Here is a 20856-nt window from a genome sequence, read left to right on the forward strand (position 1 = left end):
TAAGGGGGGGGACCAAATGTCGTTACTTGTACGAATGGTTCATAGTTTATCATTTTTATTTACTAATTAATGTGTTTAGCATATTATAGCATATTTCAATCTGGTATTAAATACGAATTTAGCATTGACCTTCTGGCTTTGACACCACCACAGTGAAGTAAGTAAAAATAAACCACTGGGTTGGCAGCTTTCTTTCGTGAAGGTTTCCCAACTGGCAGTCGTACCACTCTGGGGTTTCACGAATAAAACTGTATAGTTTTAACAAATGTAACCTACAAATGTTCATCACTTGTGACCTAAACGAGCGTCGTTCGTTAAAACAGCGAATAGTTGCTGTGTGCGCTGATCAGTCGATCAGTGTTCGGGTCAATCGTAGGACTATTAGTCTCCACACATAAAGATTTTTCGAGTAAGGACGGTCGAGTTGGGTCGAGTCGGAATCAGTCGTAAAGTGTGCGCCGGGCTTTACGTGAGACAAAAAACTATAGATGCAGTGGTGAGCAATCCCCTTTATATAATAATAATGATCTATGCAAATTCTTAAGAAGAATGCAATGGTTTCATATTTCAAAGGCCTTTTTTTTCATTCCTAGACTGTGGTGCATCACCATGATACTGATCATCTTTGCAAATCCTGAAAAGCAGGTCCTTCGGTCTTCCTTACTCTGTCTTACAATCCTAACTACTCAGGACGCTGCAACAGCAGAGCGAATTACAGGAGAAGTAAACCCTTCGACTGTCCTAACATGTGGGTCACTTTGTGTATACGATGAACCGTTTCAACGAGCAAAATGTGAAAACCTGGGATTTATGACAATTCCTAATTCAACAGGGTGTGAAGGAGCAAACATGTTAGATATTCAAAATAATAACATTTCATAGGTAACTTCTGACATTTTGTCAGGTTACAGCAATATTGTAATTTTAGATTTGTCAAATAACAGCATTGTCCACATCAAACCAGGAACATTTAAGCACACACAATACATTGAGAACATTTTCTTGTCTAGAAATCAAATAAAGAATCTAACTGATGGAACATTCATTGGTCTTGAACATCGGATGATAAGACTTTTTCTTGATAATAATAAACTACGGCATCTTCACGAGCTGACGTTAAAGAGCCTCAAGAAGTTAACGACTTTAACGTTCAGCAACAACGCTCTTCATTACCTGCCAGATAAACTTTTCAAGAACCTTACTTCGCTACAGTACCTCCATCTCAGTGGAAACAAACTGAGACATCTGAAAAATAACATTTTCAGTGGTCTCGTTCGATTAAAGAGCATTTCTTTAGATCGCAACTACTTGAGCTCCATACCTGTCGGATTATTTAGTGGATTGGAATCTCTTATCTCAGTTGACCTTTCTTACAATCATCTTACTGCCATTCTGACGCCAGAAGATCTTGGAATCCATAGCGATCTAAAATATTTAAATCTATACGGTCACAAGTTTCATTCTTCGTCCAGTATCATTCCATATCTTGATAGAAATGATTTCCTGGTTACGGTTACTAGCAATCCGTTTGAATGTGACTGTAATTTCAAGGCACTGCAAGAATGATTTCAAAGTAAACCCGAGAAGAATCAATATTTGGTCACTGACAGAAGTCCCCTAGAGTGCAGATGGAACGGTTCACTTGTACCAATCCAAGATGATTTCGCACCGATGTGTCAAAATTCATCAGAATATACCACCGATTCAACATCAACTATTAGGACGAAAATTTCATTTACTTCGCCAGCACAAACTAGCTCTTCGAGACAACGGCCAACTGAAACATATGATGCTGTGACTACTGTGTCGTCTGGAAACCACGATGAAACCCAAACACCATCATCTTCTCAATCGTCTTGTGATTGTGACGCTTACACATCATGTGAGAAAGCTATTGTTCTACTCTATGTTGCAATTGCTCTTCAATTCATAATTTTGATTATACTTATAACAATGTTTTGCAAGTCTAAAAAGTGAAACTCTATAACCCTTAATCTACTGTACAATTTCATATAACATATAAAGCTAATCAGATATGTAACCATACATAGCAACCTCCTTCGCATATTAGATACACCAAGGTGATGCAATTTGCTGAAGATCTTAAAATTTCAAAATTTCAACAGTTAAACGTATTGTAGCAAAATGCAAATTGCTTCCTTTAAGATCGTTGAGGTTTGGGTGGATCTGTACGGTCTCCAAGGAAGAGAGTACTTTGTATTACCGATAGATGTGACGATCTGCAAATAACCATGAATTATGCCATCAATAACTCCTTGCTGTTCCTCAGTGCATTGCAGAGATTTGGCTCAAACATCATTTGGTATACTATAATAGTGCATTAGTGTAGTTGTGACTTGTGAGGTTTGCGAGTGGAATAACACCTTTTCGGTTAAGAGGCAATACATGAAAGGAAGTTAGGAACACGACTCTTCTCAGCTCCAATTTCAACATTTTGCTATCTACAAGGAAAGGAGACCTGTGCTCTTACGTACATTGAAGCCACGATATTCATGATTGTGTAAAGCTTGTGTGCCAGTAGATTGTTAAAAGATTACTTGCATGTATCTAACATGGAACAATCGAATTACTTTAATATCATGAAACTAGGCCTATACTGGTATCCTTCGTGGCTTCGTAACCGTGCTGAGCATGCCGAACCACTGAATGGTTTAATTTATTCATTAATATTTGTTTCATGTTTTATTTTTAGAAACGTTATTTTCAACACGTTTTCCTATTTATTTTTGCGCTTTGTTTATGTTTTATAATACATTTTTGCCTGAAATATGAAATCAGATATTCTTTAAATTAAGAACAAATTTCTTTCATAATTTGAACTCATCTATTTGTAATTGTCTGTTCGATCTCTACAGACTCTATGGTTTACTATTTCATCCTTAGCCACATATGTAAAATATGATATTTTGAAATCACTTTTAATTTTGCAAACTTTCTTCTAAAAATGTTGTACTCTTCATTTCATATATTGTTTATTAAAACAAAGTGTCTACATGTATATCACTAACTTTAAACATAGTTTAACCTTCAACATATACAAAAACCGAAGCAGCTAGTTTACCTTGAGTCTTTACTTGTCTCTTTAGTTATTCCATATATATACAAGCTGCCATGTGTCCATTTTTTTTATATTTCATAATAATATAAAAACTGCAAACAACAAGGAAACTCAATATATGACCCCTCCCCCTCCCAAAAAAAGGTAAAGAAAGAGAAAAGTTAGCCCAGCAGTCTTTCATAACTCAAACCTTTGATAACATTGCCTCTCATTTAAATAGTTCTCGGTAAATATAAGTATATATTTTTTTAGTATTTATTTGTTTTGCCAACAAAGTGGAGGGAAGTCTTCCATAAAGCTTAAAAGCTTAACAATGTGGAAGACTCCCTGAAGAAAGAAAAGAAAAGAAAAAAACAAAATATATATATGTGTATAAATACATATATATCAATATAAGTACAAATTAAATGTTCAATATATATATATATAGTAATTACATACAGGTATAATTTAGTTTTAGTCAGTAACTAGCTATTATTTCCTTACAAAACCACTTCTTAAAGGATGTGACTGAATCTTTACTCTTTAAATCGTTCGTTAGAAGATTCCATGTTTTTGTTGCACGGTTTTGTAGGCTTAAAGTTCCAATGGTGGTATTGTAGAGCTTATAGTGGGTGGGCATGAGCATGCCTCGTGTTATGATTATGTACATCTCTGTTACTGGTTAAGAAATAGTCAAAGGCAGCTGTTAGTAATCCATTTCAGGTCTTGTAGGCAAATAATGCAAGCTTAACTTTAATGAGATCGTGCAATTTTAGTAAGTTGAGTTTCTTAAATAGGGGACTGGTGTGCTCACGTGGGGCTGAGTGTGTTATGTGGCGAATGGCTGCCTTTTGGAGTATTATAAGATTGTTAAGGTTGGTATTGTATGTACCAGACCAAGTAATGGAACAATAAGTGAGCTGCGGGACAATCAGGGTCTGGTATAGTGTTCTGAGTATGTTTTCCGATAGATAATATTTCAACTTAGATAATATACCAACATTCCGTGCAATTATATTGCATATAGTTGAAATATGGTTGCGCCAGCTATGTTTAAAATCAATATTTACACCTAAAAACTTAGTAGTTTATACTTGCCTGATTATTTTCCCATCCATACATATATCTTTATTCCAAATAAATTCAAAAAAATTTATTCCAAAAAAAATATATATCCTTATTCCAAATCTTTGGTTGTTGGTTTTCTATGTTCATTGTTTATCATTGTAGAAACGTTATTCACATGTTTCCCTTTTATTTTTTTTTCGCTTTGTTTATGTTTTATCATACATTTTTGACAATCACTTTCATAACTCAATCGATGATAACATTGCCTCTCCTAACCTTTATAAGCCAGCCCTAACAAGATAAGTGCCCCAAATCATAAATGTGTGCCCAAGCCCCCATGCGGAAGAGGGTTAGTTCTCAGTAATATGAGTATATCTTTGGTTGTTTGTTTTCTGTGTGCATTGTTTATCATTGTAGAAACGTTTTTCTCAACACGTTTCCCTTTTCAATCTTTTTCGCTTTGTTTATGTTTTTTAATACATTTTTGCCTGAAATATGTAATCAGATATTCCTTAAGATAAGAACAAATTTCTTTCATAATTTGAACATATCTATTTGCAATTGTCTGTTTGATCTCTACGGACGCTACAGACTCTGTGGTTTACTATTTCATCCTTAGCTACATATGTAAAATATGATATTTTGAAATCACTTTTATATTTGCAAACTTTCGTCTAAAAATGTTGGACTCTTCATTTCATATATTGTTTATTAAAACAAAGTGTCTACATGTATATCACTTACTTTTAACATGTTTCTACCTTCAACATATACAAAAACCGAAGCAGCTAGTTTAACCCGAGTCTTTACTTGTCTCTGTAGTAATTTCATTTCTTTATTAAATTTAAATGATTCTTAATCCATATTTCCCCATGCCTCCACAAGCCTGGGGATATACCCCTACTCCAGGGGTTATGCCCCTTTCCTTGGGCTATACTGCTTCCCTGGGGCTATACCTCTTCCGACCTTCCCCAGTTCCATACGTCAGGCCTGTGGTAATGTCAAAGTACCAAAAGGTGGTTGCACGCATGTCTGCATTTATTTGACTATTACCAGCGATGTGCAATATAATTTTATCACATGAATGTATTCTTTTATTATCACAAACCATTTAAACTTACCCAGACATGTGTTATCACGTACCACAGAGTTGTACATAATAGCTACCTTTATGCATACTTTCCACTAAATCGTCAAAACTAATTTAGATTCCAGACTTGTTTCGTAGAAATAAATCATTAGCTAAAAAAACAATACCTTACATTAGATCCGACATGCTTAAACTTTTATATCACAATTTAAAGATCCTAACTAATTTTCAGTCCAACAGCAGGAGTCCTGCTTTTAAAATTTGGTCATATATGTCAGATTAACATTCAAACGTGCTCTACATATAATTCTTAACATGTCAAAATCTCTTCAACCGTATTTCCGATGTAATTTATACTTGGTATGGTGATGAAACTACCACAACAACCACAGTATGAAGTGTCATATAGGCAAAATAGAGGTAAAATGATATCACCCATTGACAAAATATCAGCTAAACTTCAAGGGGGAAAAAAACCCTGGCTTTTTCTTTGCTTAGAGAATTCCGTTTGCAGTCCGCTCTATTCGACAGAAGCAACACGAATGCTTGGAAACATTTCTTTCAACCTTGAAAATCGATTTTATTGTCACCCATGGCATTCGCCAATTTGATTGAATTCCGACAGTTCCCGCTTGTTTCGTGACGTTAGCGAGCCACAAATTGCATTTCACAGTATCGTAGGAAGGTACTTTTGAGTGTGGGGGGGGGGGGCTGAAGAATGATGACCGGCCTGGGGGAGGGGTCTTTTTTTTGCATTTCCAGGTGGCCTCAGATGCAATTTGCTGCAATATAGCACACTTCAACATCCCACTCCATTTTGTAAATAATTTTGCATTTTCACCTGGCCTTAGATGCAATTTGGTGCTCCAAATGAGATTTTTTTCTCATTTGGAAATGAAAAAGGGGTTTTCTGACTTGCGGAGCAGGGGCGGAATGATACTTCCGCCCGGAATGATACTTCCGCCCCCCATATTTTTCACCGGGGGGGGGCTGGCATTTCAACACATACGTTAGGATGCGCCGTTCACAATACCTAAGGCAACGTCTTGTCAATTTTCCTTTTCATGTAGATAATTTGTATATAAATACGGTACATTTAACATCGTGAACAACAAACAAGGAAAGATCATTTACCATGTAGTAGCTTAAACTAAATGCTGATGTAGTTAGTCCTTTGTAAAAATAAGAGAAATAAATAAGAGAATTAGAGAAATACGAATGAGAATTCCTAAACAAATAATCAGTTCAAAGCTTTGCCAAAAATTGCACAATTTTGCGTCTAAGCCATCTTAAATAAACAAAAATTTATCAAGGGGAAGGGGACACCCCCTCCCCTTAGACCCCTCCCCCAGGCCGGCCATCAGTCTTCAGCCCCCCACTCAAAAGTACCTTCCTACGCCACTGGTTACATGTGTAGCTTTTTGAACGACGTGACTCTCGCTGAACAGCCAATAGGCAAAGAGGCAAGAAAATCGAAGCAAATCAAAGTAAGGTAAATATCCAATCACGACCCAGCAGATAAACACACTGATTGTAAAAAAAATATAAAACTTGTTGAGGTTGAAGTTCAAGTTCAAACAGTATATGTTAACAACAAATCACAGTTATTTAAATACCAGCGCCACATTTGAAAATCATTTCATTCAATTCAACGTTCGTTTGTGAGGGATCGTCGGTCTGGCAGATGAAAACTCGAGTTCTTTATATCACCGACAGATTTGACGAACTGAATTCTAACCATGGATCATAGATTCAGGTATGTCCTTACTTTTACCTCAGTCCTTGACAGACTTTCGGCATAACGTAACTTTAGTACTAGTCCATATTAGTGTATTTATGATGCTTACGAGAAGAAAAAGCCGTTTGCCAAAGTCTATTCGTATAAGGTATACGATTCCGTTCAGCGCAACGTTCTCTTTGATCGTTTGGCATCCGATGTCCTTCTAGCTATAACAGATTGTATAAACAGGCGTGTTTCCAGGAGGTGACGAGAACCTCCTGCCTCCCCCCTTTCCAAACCCACACAAGAAAGTGGTTATAGCACACTACCTCCCCTATTAGCCTAATTATATATGAAATGTATAGCCTATATTTGCTCCAGAATATACTATTTCACGTCTGAGGTTTGTGTTGGGAAAGAGGGGGGGGATGAGGACCCCCCACACCTCTTAAAATCCTCCCCACTCATATGGGAGTCGGCTTCAACGATCTCAGGGCTACAGCCCCTCCTACTTAAAATCCTGGATCCACCCTGATAAAGATGAGCCAAAGTAAGGTAATGTAAGGGTTTGTGTACAATGCTTTCTGTTATATTTTCATATAGGAAAGTCTTTCTTGAGCGAAGCTTTTCTCTGTCTTCGCACCATTATGTATGTATACGCATCTTAAATGATGAATATGACTACAAATATGCAAAGGGATTCACCTCACGTAACTTTAAGTATCTTTCCGGTATCTTAAGTCTTGTTTTCCAACACAGAGTGAAAACGAAAGATTATTTTCGTGACTAGAACTTAAAATATTCGTCGGTTTAGTCTCCACTACTATACAGCCTCCACTACTTCTTGTATAGGAAGTTTGTTAAACTGAAAATGAACTTCGTACGTTTGTTTGTTCCATTGCAATTAAATCAACTGTATAAATACCGGTTCACAGTCCAATTTCGACCGCTATATACATAAAGCGTGAACGGTAGATGTGAACAAAACATATTTATCGTAAAAACATATTCATCACAGTCTCTTACTACTTCCGTCTGTCAAAAGTAACTGTCTGTGCATGCCAAGATCATATATTACTTTTGACTCAAATAAAAAACAAAGTCGTTGTGTTTGTTGGTCAATTTTCCCCAACCTGAAGGAGCTGCAGCTCCAACAGGATCGCATCACAACAAAGTTGTTCCAGGGAGTTGTTCCATAACAACTCCCTGGTTGTTCAACATTTCTATAGTACTATATCGCGCTATAAACGTCTCTGATTGGTTCAAAAAACGTCTGAATTCCCAACCTGAGACCGATGACAACTAGGTGGCCGACCAATTTAAGAAGCGATGGTTACAAATGTTCAGGGTTTCCTCGCACTTGCGACCACCAAAGACCTGAGTACAAAGTATCGAAGTGGGTGAATAGGTCGACAGTAGGAGCTCCTCAAGTAGGACTTGATGATTATAATTTGTTTTATTTTCCAAGTTTATCGTGATCGTAAGAAGTAGTTTAAAGAGAGGCCGTTAAACTACCTACATAAACCTTTCTGTCGCTGAGAAGATCGTTATCCATGCACTCCTCCTTCAACTAGCGTGTTGTGCAACTGCAATGTCCCGAATGCAATTACAATTTCCCGAGTGCGTGTACAAACCCATGAGTACATGTACAATACTGAAACGAGTACATGAGTCCGAGTCCGAGTACAAGAACAATTAATTTGGTTTCAAATCATAATCGTGCATGCATTCAGCGGTAATTGTACTTTCGTGTAGGCTAGATGTCTTTATGCTGCAAGGTCCATTTTAAGGAAGCAAAGTTTGCTCTTTGTTTACATCAGATCAGATCGTATTTCTTACATATTTAAATTGTATTATTATGTTGAGAAATTTGTTGGTCCGGGTGGAGGGAGGGAATCTGGCCAGACTTTCTGGATGACTTTCCCTTCGTGCACAATTATTTTCTTTCTTTTGAATAATTTCGCATAATTCAGACTCATGCTGTATCAAAAAGTTGAAGGTTTACAGTCTTGTATGAGGCTAATGCCTCCTCACATGACTTTACAACTTAACCCCTGGTCATTGGTAACTTGTCACACCCACACACCAAAGTGTGCACAATTCAATCAATCTCTCCTGGGGCACCACAGTGCACCACAACCACGTGTCCCCCGGGGGACTTCCCATAGGGTGCAGCCACAAACCGGCGCACGCAACTATATTTACAAGTTACCTCGCAGGTCCCCATTTATACACCTGGGTAAAGAGAGGCAATGGAGATAAAGCGCCTTGCCCAAGGACACAACGCAATGATCTGGCCAGGGCTCGAACCTGTAATCCTTAGATCACAAGTCCACTGCCTTAACCACTTGACCACAACGCCCTCCATATCAGCCGTTTCATAAATGTTACAACACATGACAACAAATATGCAACCTGACTTTCTGGATGACTTTCCCTTCGTGCACAATTATTTTCTTTCTTTTGAATAATTTCGCATAATTCAGACTCATGCTGTATCAAAAAGTTGAAGGTTTACAGTCTTGTATGAGGCTAATGCCTCCTCACATGACTTTACAACTTAATCCCTGGTCATTGGTAACTTGTCATACCCACACACCAAAGTGTGCACAATTCAATCAATCTCTCCTGGGGCACCACAGTGCACCACAACCACGTGTCCCCCGGGGGACTTCCCATAGGGTGCAGCCACAAACCGGCGCACGCAACTATATTTACAAGTTACCTCGCAGGTCCCCATTTATTCACCTGGGTGAAGAGAGGCAATGGAGATAAAGCACCTTGCCCAAGGACACAACGCAATGATCTGACCAGGGCTCGAACCTGTAATCCTTAGATCACAAGTCCACTGCCTTAACCACTTGACCACAACGCCCTCCATATCAGCCGTTTCATAAATGTTACAACACATGACAACAAATATGCAACCTGCCGAACCTGAATAATTGTTTCATATGCCTTTATGATGATGTGGAGGATTAAATGACCTGGCCACAAAATTAAAATCACATTTTATAGATCGTTACCAATATACTATGGGTGGTGTATGGGGTACAAAAACCAGCCGGGTTTGGGCCCTTCCTAAGAAGAATGTTACTTATGTAGTTGTCCAACGATCAATTAAAACAGTCACTTTAGCATGCAGCATTGTAATGCTTTCAGTAGGCACAATACTACTGCGGGTATATATTATCCCAGCGGTAGCCCTTGTATATTATTAAAGATACTTTATAGGACTATGAAATTTATGAGCTATACATGTATGTAACAGCGATACCAAGGAGGTCACAATTGGTTAGAATATATTACGGAGAGTGGGAGGGAGGGGTATTCATACACTTGCATCTTCACTTGGTTCATCACTGTAACATTTGACTTTGGAAGTTCAAGTTACATTTAAGTACTACAAGATAGCAATTTGAAGTTGATAACGATTTTACACCGAAATAGAATAGAAAGAAATCGTTCAGATATCAAAGCGAGTACAACCACTTGAGTAAGAGTTCGAGTACACCCTGTAAATACTCGCAAATGATTCCGAGACTTCCACTATATCTTCAGTGAAGTATATATTGACACACAAGCAATGTTATTAGTTGATTTACAAGTCAGACATTATAACATTATTACTCTGTCCTATTTGATCCCATAGGCTAGTAACCTTCGAGTAAGAAGATGGAAAGGTCTCAAACACACATATCATAAGACAATCTAGAATGCTTCGTATTTAAATGTCGCTCACCCAAGTTATGAATAGCATTGATATCAGCAAACCCTCTCGTTTGTTCATAAAAGCCCCATGATTCATTCATTACTATGTGTTTACGTGACCTCATATTTCACTTATCTTTGCTGTATCGCATTTCTGATTCTATTTTCATTAAGTTATAACTGTTTTGAAAGATTATATCGTTACGCCTGATTATAGAATAAACAAAACATGATATTGTTTTCCCTCTTCATTTTTAGGCTTTACAACGATGTAGTCGTGGTGGTTCTTATCATTGGAACACTTAAATATCAGGTATTTGGATCTACTTCCGAGCAGCTGACCTCAACAACTTTGAAAGATTTGATGGAAAAAGAACGAAGGGTGGAAGGATACCTCCAGATTACACAAACATGCGAGTCAGTTTGTGAATATGACGATTGGTATCAACGAGCGAAATGTAATAACCGGGGTCTTCAGATGATACCTTACTCAACAGGGTGTGAGGAAGCCGACATGTTGGAGTTGCATGAAAATGTTATTACAAACATAACGTCTGATCTCTTGTCAGGTTATGGTAATATTGAAACTTTAGATTTGTCCCATAACAAAATAGCCTCCGTTCAACCAGGGACATTTGATTCAACGAGAGTTCTAGAAAACATATTTTTATCTGCGAATTTAATTACCGAGCTGGAAAATGGAACATTCAGAGGAACTGAACACCAACTGGTAAGACTTTTCCTTGACAATAACAAACTAACCGAAATTCATTCGCTTGCATTAAGGAAACTTAGAAAGTTAAAGACGTTAACTTTCAGCAACAACAAGTTAACTTTCCTTCCTGAAAACGTATTCATTGATCTCGCTGAGATGCAGTACCTCCATCTCAGAGGCAACAGGCTTACATACCTTGATAGCAACATCTTCAGTGGCTGCTCCCAATTAAAGAGCATTTCTATGGATCGAAACTATCTAACCCTTGTACCTGCTGGGCTATTTAGAGGACTGACGTCACTAAGCTCTGTGGATCTATCATACAATCAAATTGAAGACATTCCCAGCCCCATAGATCTTGGAATACATAACAATTTGCAAACTTTGAATCTTTGCAATAACTACTTTACATCTTCTGCCACGATCACGACTTACCTCGACAACACCGGCTTATTAGTCATGTGTGGAAGTAATCCTTTCGAATGTGACTGCAGCTTTCAGAGACTACAGGATTGGTTTAACCGTCAATCAGAGGAGAACCGAAATTTGATAACAAGTAGAAGTCCTCTAGGATGTAAATGGAATGCTTCGCTTATCAGCATTGATGATGACTTGCCCAGCGTTTGCCTCTTACCAACACCGACTCTGATAGGATCACCAGTAACGTCCCAGGAACCAATTCCCGCTACAGGTAGTACTACTAGTCAAGTGTTAGCTGCAGCATCGTCTAATACACGAAGATATTCTGACCAGGAACCTTTAGTATCATCTTTAGACTATGAAAGGAAACCAACTCCAGAAACATTAAGAAATAACTCTTGCTATGGTAAATCGTCGGATACGGTAAATTTCGAATTGTTGACAGTTTTAGGAGTTGTTAATATATGCTTGGTTGTAGCAGTAATTGTTATTTTAACTAGAAAATTGCCAGAAAAAAATGCTAGAAAATGTGAAAGTGTATAGCATAAGAGTTGTACATATGTATGTCAATATATACTACAAGAGGTAGACACTAGTCCACAAAAAGAAAAGGATGTGTCATTAACAAACTAGTGAATATTCATGCATCCTGTAAATTTTAGCCTCGTATCAAAAGGTATGTTATGATAGATACATATAATTCGTGTGTATCTTGTATTATATTATGTAGAAATATATTGAAACAAAACTTCAGAAAGAATTTTCAGATTCTCCAAAAAGTGATGTTATGCGATAATGTTAAATACATACGGATTTATTCTTATGTAAATTTTTTGTACACATAATTGTACCAGAAAAAAACAAGAAATTTGTGAGGAATTTTGTTTTAATTTTGACAAACATTTGATAGGATATATGTTTCATGATATATTAGATACAAATCTAAAAAAACAAATTGTGGATCTAACTTCCAGTAGATATTAGGTTCTCTGGACTCACTTGATCAGTTTGAGCACCGCCTTAAACCTCAACTTTTGTCAAATTGTTATTAGATATATCCTTCTTGTCATCATCTGTTAAGCACATGGAGCAACTGTCGTCAGATTCTGCGCAATATGGAACTAATTATAATTATATTATTAATTATTATTGTTTCTGTATTTATTATTGTTGCTATGATTATTATTATTGCTATATTTGTCATTATTGTTACTATTACCATAATTGTTCTTGTTGTTATATGTTTTAGTTAAAACAATATCTATCTATATATATATATATATATACATATATATATATATATATATTATTTATATATATATATTTATACATATATATATATATATATATATATATATATATATATATATATATATATATATATATATATATATATACTGTGTGATCCAGGATATCTCTCAAACGGAACAATATATCTCTTGCTTGTTTTAGCAATTCAACAGAAGCCACTCTATCATATAAGATGACGTTTCGATTTGCTTCCAATTGAGCCTGTAATGCTGTACAGCAACTTTACTAGAAAGAACTAAACCTATAGTCATCTGGTCACGGGTCCAAATCTCTAGCTCAAAATTTCTTGTCCATTTCATGTAGATAATTTGTGTGTAAATACGGTACATTTAACGTCATGAACAACAAGCAAGGAATGATAATTAACCATGTAGTATAGCTTAAACTAAATGCTGATGTAGTTAGTCCTTTGTATCAAGCCACGACAATATCTGAGCGTAGGAAGTATTTATTCAGAAATGAAATCTCATTTTTTAGATCAGTTGTTGCTAACTATACTTGTACTCGTTCTTGTGTTGTTAATTTGTTTCTCTCGAACCTTAGTTATATAACGCAAAGTCACCACGACTAGAAAGTAAATTGTTTTATAACAGATATTTATTTATATACTGTATATAACAGCATTTGTAACAGTGGAGGATTTGGGAAGGCCCGGAGGGCGGGGGGGGGGGGTAATGGGGTGGAAGGGGGTTTGGGATCTGCGTGTCCGTTTGTATTTCAGGAATGATGGGTGGGGGAGTGGTGCCATCAGGCCCATGACAGAATGTACCTGACGAGGTCATCTGTGAGAGACCTATTGATCCATTAATATTTCCAAAAATAAATAATCCAGTGGATTCTATTTCTACCTGATTCATCTTATCTTTGGATGAACTTACCTTCAGATTAATACCATCGATAACTTGGCATTTTGCTAGGATGCTAAAATGGATAGGAATGACGCTAAGCTACCCTCAAGTACAGTGGGATAAACGTAAAGGTTACGATTAAAACTCAATTTATGTTGCACGTCTAGAAAATTATTTCAAAACTCATACACGAACTTCGTCGGGAGAACTTGAACTGAAATTTACTCTGCCTGGAAAGATTCTCTCGGCCGTAGTTTGCTCAAATAAGACATTTCTCTAATGGGGGGGGGGGGGGGGGGGAGAGCATCATTTCAAAATAAAGCCTTATCACGTCCGTTAGGACACAGGTTCCCACGCAAAATGCTCCGAGACCAGAGTCGTTTAACAGGCGTGTCATATTGAACAGTTGAACCTGAAGGGCAATCAAAGATTCTCCACAGCACACCAATTGCAGAACACATGTATGTATGTATGTATATCAGGTTACCACATATTATATTCTTCTGTCTTACGTGAGCGTCGGGTTTATTCAATAAAGGTAGGTAGTTCTGACAAAGTTCTAATACGTAAAGTGCAAATTATTTATCGACGGTGTTTCGACCATGTAGCAACAGTACATGCTCGTTTACAGTGTTTGTTAGAGGCTGATGTTGCAACTTTAAATCTGTCAATGGGTCTATCAGAATAACACTCTTAGTTGAACTATTTAAGGAATCTCTAATTATGTAACTGCAGTATCTCATTTGCATAAATGTGTGTGTAACAATAGACTTAATACTAGTAGTATACCTTTAAATTCCTTAGGCGGTTTTTGGAATGTTGTCTCTGTGGAAAATTAGGCATAGAGATACTCACTTCGCTCACTGACGTCCCTCTGTAGAGATTGGGAGACGATTTGGTCGGGGACCAGCACAGTGAAAAAGTGATAAGTTTTGAAAGTGAAGTCAACGTATTGTGAAAGTCAATACGTATTGCGTGAACCAGGTTTTGGATTGGAGCCGTGACCTGTAAGTTTGTTTAATATATTATTATACTAAGTCACGGGGAAATAGAATTCGTGGATATCAATTTGCGGGGGATGAAAATTTCGTGTTTATTAATTCAAGGGAAATTAAAATTTGCGTTAATTGCTTTATGAGAAATCAAATTTGTGTACGAAAAGTACCGGACAAATTTACAAGTAATTGGCTTCTTTCACATAAAATGTGTATAATGTTATTTAAATTCTTGACATGTGTAAATTCAAGTTATTAGAAATTAACGAGTTTAAAATCTGTCGTTAAACAGGTGAATTAATTTTTGGGAAGTCATTCCGCAACAGAAATTTTGCGATATGTATTTATGTTTCAATCATCTCCAAAAAGAATGTGCTGTCATGCGTATTACTATATGAAAATGTTAATACTGGAATAGGGTTCAAAGGAATTAGATATTAGACAACTTCTTCCTTTTTAATTCATAAGGTGGTAACTTGTGACCTGAGAATTAGGTCAAACATTGGCTGAGAGGCGACATGCGATGTTCCTTTCGACTGCTTGAGAGGCAGAGATAGCTTTGAGTCTTTATCCTGGAACTTGAGAGAAAGCCGTGTCGAGCCTAACCTGTATATTCGTATTATTATTATTATTATTCATTTGTATTCTAAGTATTATTGTAGGAGGCCTCAAGTAACTTATGGTTTCGTATAATAAAGTACATTTTTGTGTTTAAAACTCGTATCGCTTCTTTTATCGATTCTATGTGTCAGACCTGCACCTGTTCCAAGGACCTTGTTTAGGGGAACCTTGTGACAAAATCATATGGTAGCATTTTTATGTTTAAGGTACCCTTCAAAATCAATTGTTTTCCATATATCAAAGGAGAGCAGCGACTCTTCTACTCCTCAGGCTAACAGTGGCGTAGCGAAGGTTTCAGGGGTCCCGGTTCAAGAGTGCAAACCTTGAGGCCTTTCCCCATACTTCTTCTTAACTGCTCTTGACTCGAAGCCAAAAATTGTCAAATCCACAAGAAACACTGGTGCTTATTATGCGTCATGGAACACGGAAAATCGCCTTTCGGAAGACTGAACACATTCTGCGCCAAAGTTCAGCGACTACGCGATTTTTTCCACCGATTCTGCGTTCTATCATTCATGCAGGGGCGTCATTCCGATTTGAAACGTGGGGGGGGGGGGGGACGGAATCGACTCCAGTATTCCGGCCGTAAGTACTATCTAAGCGGAGCGCCACCATCGGTTGGCGCGCAGCGTACAAGAAAATTGTTCTTCTGGCAGACCCCTCAGATTGCAGGAAACGGCACTTCCCGTGCATTATGGCAGAAAGCAACACCCCTAAAATTGATAAAAATTTCCGGCAATTTTTTTATTTTGGGAAATATTCTCGAAGGAAGTGATCGCCATTTATTCCTAAGCTTACCAATTCCTCGTCTTTCAGAAGCGCCCAAGATTTAAGATATCGAAACATTGTCGTGTTGGCTGATCCATGATCACCGCCCATCAAGGTCGGCGGAAGCACTTTTAATCTGGGGGGGGGGGGGGCACCGACATCAAAGGGCACTTTGCAGCAATTCGATTGGACTGATGCAGCCTTATAGTATATTTAGTACCCTTTACAACTCTTATTGTATTATCTTATTTGTGTACACACATCACTCCATCAACGCCCCCCCCCCCCCCTCTCAAAGAAAATATGCATACTAGCACTGCAATATGCAATGTACAAATTGGGAAACAAGGAACAAGTTTTCTTTTGAGACAAAATGAGGCGAAATCATGCTAATTGCTAATGTAGGAATCTTCCGAATTAGAGTTTATTTCTTGTTAATATCTTAACAAATTTGTTTCATTCGAAATAGCTTTGAGTTTGACCCACAGAAGTTCACTAAGATTCAGAGGCGTAGCCAGGAGTTGCAAAGTTGTATGCACGACTATCTGAGCGGAGCGCCACCATCGGTTGGCGCAGAGCGTAGTAGAAAATTTTTGGTTTTACAAACCCCTCAGATGGCCGGAAAAAGGCCCTTCCCGAGTGTTCATTCTGGTTCCCTGGCCTCTTGCTAACTTGAGACACCTCAGTTTTTATGTAGAAAGTGGGCACATTTTTAACCTGGGAAAAAAGTGGGGGCACGTGCCCCCTGGTTCCGCCGCCCTTGCCGCCCATGCCCGTGAGAAGTGGTGACTGGGTGAAGAAAAAGCCATGCCGTTTGAAAACATGCGCAGAAAAAGTGAAAGTAGCGAAACCTAAGGTAAAACGCGCGATAACGAAGTGATTATTTTCCAGGTTAATTGAGACTGTATCAAACGCGAGCTTAGGACAAACATATTCAAAGGTAATGGCATTACTAATCCCGATATGTCGTCTTTGAGGTATGTGGAAAATCCGCAACGACCTTCAAAGAGCAATTGAATATTTAGTCTACTTTTCGATTTCGAAAACACTTTTTTTAATTTAAATTATGACAAAATTTTATGACACCTTTGATATTTTTGAGGGGCCTGTGCCCCCCGGGCCCCAATGGGCACGACGCCACTGACCCCAGGGCCTCAGATATATGCCCATTGCAGGGGTGGGCAACCTTTTGAATGAATGGGCCAGATTTTAGGAGTGAAAGATTGACAGGGCCGCACCTAACCAACGGCCTGCTGCTGATTTCAAACCTTTGATTCCGAGGACGTTAAAGCAATAGGTGTGTGTACTTAATCTGTATTCACAAAACCATAATGTCAATACAGTCCTGTTGATAATTAATGGTGATAATAGACCAACCTGACAGCCTCATAAGTGCAGATAAATTCTAAGCAGCTAGCTCGTTTTTGGTGATGATGCAAAATAGATTGATTTTTTTCTTTTTCTTGAGACATCTCACGGGCCGCAAAAAAATCACTGGCGGGCCGCATGTGGCCCGCAGGTTGCCCACCCCTGGTCTATAGGAACGATGTCCCGAAATTTCCCCGGACATATAGGCGAAGGAAGCTATCCGCCGCGACTGCATGTGAGTTTCTCGACTTTCTGTCCTGGGAGTCATACCACAAAATGGTGCATTTCCTCATACGCCATTATTAATATTTTAAATAACTAACTATTAAGGCACAGCCCATATCCGAGTTCGTATAGCGAGCTTAGCGCAAATTTGGCGCCAGCATGTTAAACCAGGTTGCTAGGTCTACGAGAATACATTTACATGAAATTTGAAAACAAGGATAGCATGACAAACAACTTTTATTACACTATTTACATTGTTTTCAGGACCTCACACATGCGCATGTATCGTCAGACTTAGAATAGGTCCCATGTGAGTGGTGGCTAAAGTGATGAAGGCCAGTGGCGGCGGAACCGGGGGGCTTGGGGGGGGGGGCTCAGCCCCCCAATGAAAAAGTTGAGGGGGCAAATGCATGATAAGCCCCCCCAATATTTACCAAGGCTCCGAAACGTGCACCTGCCCATTTTTCAATGCATACTTGTCGATCTGTCCGATGCACACGTATACTATGTAGGTGTAATAATTTTAGTAATTGCTGGGGGCCCGTCCCCTGGCTATAGACCACATTGTCACCCCAACCGCATCTTCACGCCCCGTGAAAAGTGGAAGCAGCGAGTGTGAGTACCGTAAGCGTAACACAACTTCGTCTTAGGCCAATGACTTGCCTCATTTCAGCCAGTTCTCCAACATCCCACTACTTAGTGGCGGAGCGTCCATATAAACAGTCAGGGCGGATGCCCACCCCGCCCCCCCCCCCCCCCGGACGGACTCAAATGGACTGCTGGCGCCCTTTTTTAGCTTTCCACTACTTTTTACTTATTCGCGATTATTGACTATTTTATTGCGCTCTCATATACCTATTGACATTTGTCATATTCTGTTGGTGTAATTTTCCGACAAAATGGCGACGACACCTACTTATTCTCCGTTTATCTTCAAATTAGCCAGGCTCGGAAAGGGTCATTTCCTGCAATCTAGGGAGTATCTTTACTCAAAAATTGTCTGTACGTTCCGCGCCAACCTGTGGTGGCGCTCCGCTTAGATAGTGTCGAAAGCGCCCCTACAGACCATTCTTGCCCCCCCCCCTGACCAATACCCCTAGCTCCGCCACTGCCCTTACTACACTCAAAAACGTCTTTGCGAGTACACTACGAGTAAAAGCTACTCTCTTAAAACACCATCGAATATACAAATTAAAATGTTTTTCAGACTTTTACGTGCAATCTGAGAAATTGCAGGCTTGAGATCCATATTTTAGGGCTAGGTATTCGCAGCATAAAACACTCGGGAAGTGCCGTTTCCGGCCATCTGGGGGTTTGAAAAAAACCCAAATTTTTCCTTGTACGCTCCGCGCCAACCGATGGTGGCGCTCCGCTTAGATAGTCTCCACACAATAGCCCCCCCAATAATTATTCCGTTCCGCCGCGCCTGATGAAGGCATGAAAATAAATCAGTGGTTGTTCGTTGGAGTCCTCAAGCAAGTTACCTCGGTTGCTAGGTGGATTTGCATCTGGTTATCGGGTGAATTCTGGTCGGAGCGTACTATGTAACCACCATGTACCCAGGGACGTAGCTAAAGCCTGATGATTGGGGAGGGGGTGTATTGGCTGAAAATCGGTTTTGAAGCCAGAAAATTCCAACTGCTGCTTTATACCCCCCACCCTCCCGCTACTCGTCAACGATACGGTCAGTGTCAGTCAGAAAACCCAATCTTTCGCGACTGCACTTCTGTTACGAACTTGTTGCGATACATTTGTACCCACTGGCACTCATTTCAAAAACTTATTGCCCCCCCCCCACCCCAACCAAATATTTTTGTGAAATTCGGGCAATATGCTGATAGCTTTTTGGATAATTTGCAATGTGTTTTTCAGTGGTTATACTGATATTATTATTACCCAACAATTATCACCAATACGGAAGGGTAATAAGACGGAAAATGATTGTATGCTATTTGCATGCGATGTAAAAACCGATGCATGCCTGTATGATATGCACATGATCATGTGTGATGCGCGCCTAGCGCGAAGAACTTCGGTTATATTTTTCGGGCAAGTCGTTACAACCCCCCCTCCCTCCACAAAACAAATTGGGCTCCTTCGCCTATGACGGTAGTTCTATTAGGCATTTCTTTGTAGTATTCAAAATCATAAGAAGTTTTGTACGGTGGAGTATAAGAATCGCGAGAAACAATTTCCCAAAGTGGCAAGGAAAACGTGGTAAATATGATAGGTTAAAGGTCAATTTTGACCGGAATTTTAATATTTTTTTACATGAAAAGGCCTAGATAGTCGGAAATTCCGACTGTCGCACTCCAATTTTCCAACTAGCGTCAGTTTTACCATGGCTTGGGGGTGAGACACACCCACACCCCCTCTAACGACGTCCCTGCGCGGTGAATATGGAACACGATCACATGGTTCAGCCTCTGTTGAGTCATGGTGCTCCGTAGCCTTGTCTTCAAACGCCTCAAAGCACTAAAAGATCTCTCGGCTTCCGTCGAACTGGCGGAGGAGACGAGGAGCAACCGCAAGAGAGCTTCGACTTTACCAAACATAGCCCGTACCGCTGGATTCATCGACTTGAATATTTGTCTATACCCTTCAACCGACGACGAATGGAACTGGCCTCGAAAGAAAGGCAGACTAAGCTTAAGATTGTTGGAGAGCTCAGGGTACCAACTCACGAGATCTGGGTGGAATTCTCCATTCAGCAACATTGAGTGATATTCGAGGATATGAATCCTAAGATGTGTAAGCCGTAACCAAATAGAGCCACAACACTACTCTTTTTCCAAATGTGTGGGGGGGACATTTGATATTGTTTCCCCCATCCATCGATATGTGGGGGGACGTGTCCCCCCGTCCCCCCCCCCCTCTGGATTGACGCCCATGCATTCATGGAATGAGTGGTTAGCTCCTTTGAGCACACTTCTCT

At 39.1% G+C, this 20856-nt stretch overlaps 1 protein-coding gene across 1 annotated transcript; it reads left to right on the forward strand.

Annotated features, from left to right (window-relative positions):
• Positions 1–6833: 6833 nt before the first annotated feature.
• LOC139975306 (uncharacterized) lies at positions 6834–13026 on the forward strand. Its single transcript, XM_071983137.1, has 2 exons — positions 6834–6975; positions 10909–13026. Exons 1-2 carry the CDS (start codon positions 6959–6961, stop codon positions 12326–12328), a joined length of 1437 nt encoding a protein of 478 aa, XP_071839238.1. The 5' UTR covers positions 6834–6958; the 3' UTR covers positions 12329–13026.
• The last annotated feature ends 7830 nt before the right edge of the window (positions 13027–20856 follow it).

The sequence above is a fragment of the Apostichopus japonicus genome, chromosome 10 (genome assembly GCF_037975245.1).
Source record: "Apostichopus japonicus isolate 1M-3 chromosome 10, ASM3797524v1, whole genome shotgun sequence".
Classification (NCBI taxonomy): domain Eukaryota; kingdom Metazoa; phylum Echinodermata; class Holothuroidea; order Aspidochirotida; family Stichopodidae; genus Apostichopus; species Apostichopus japonicus.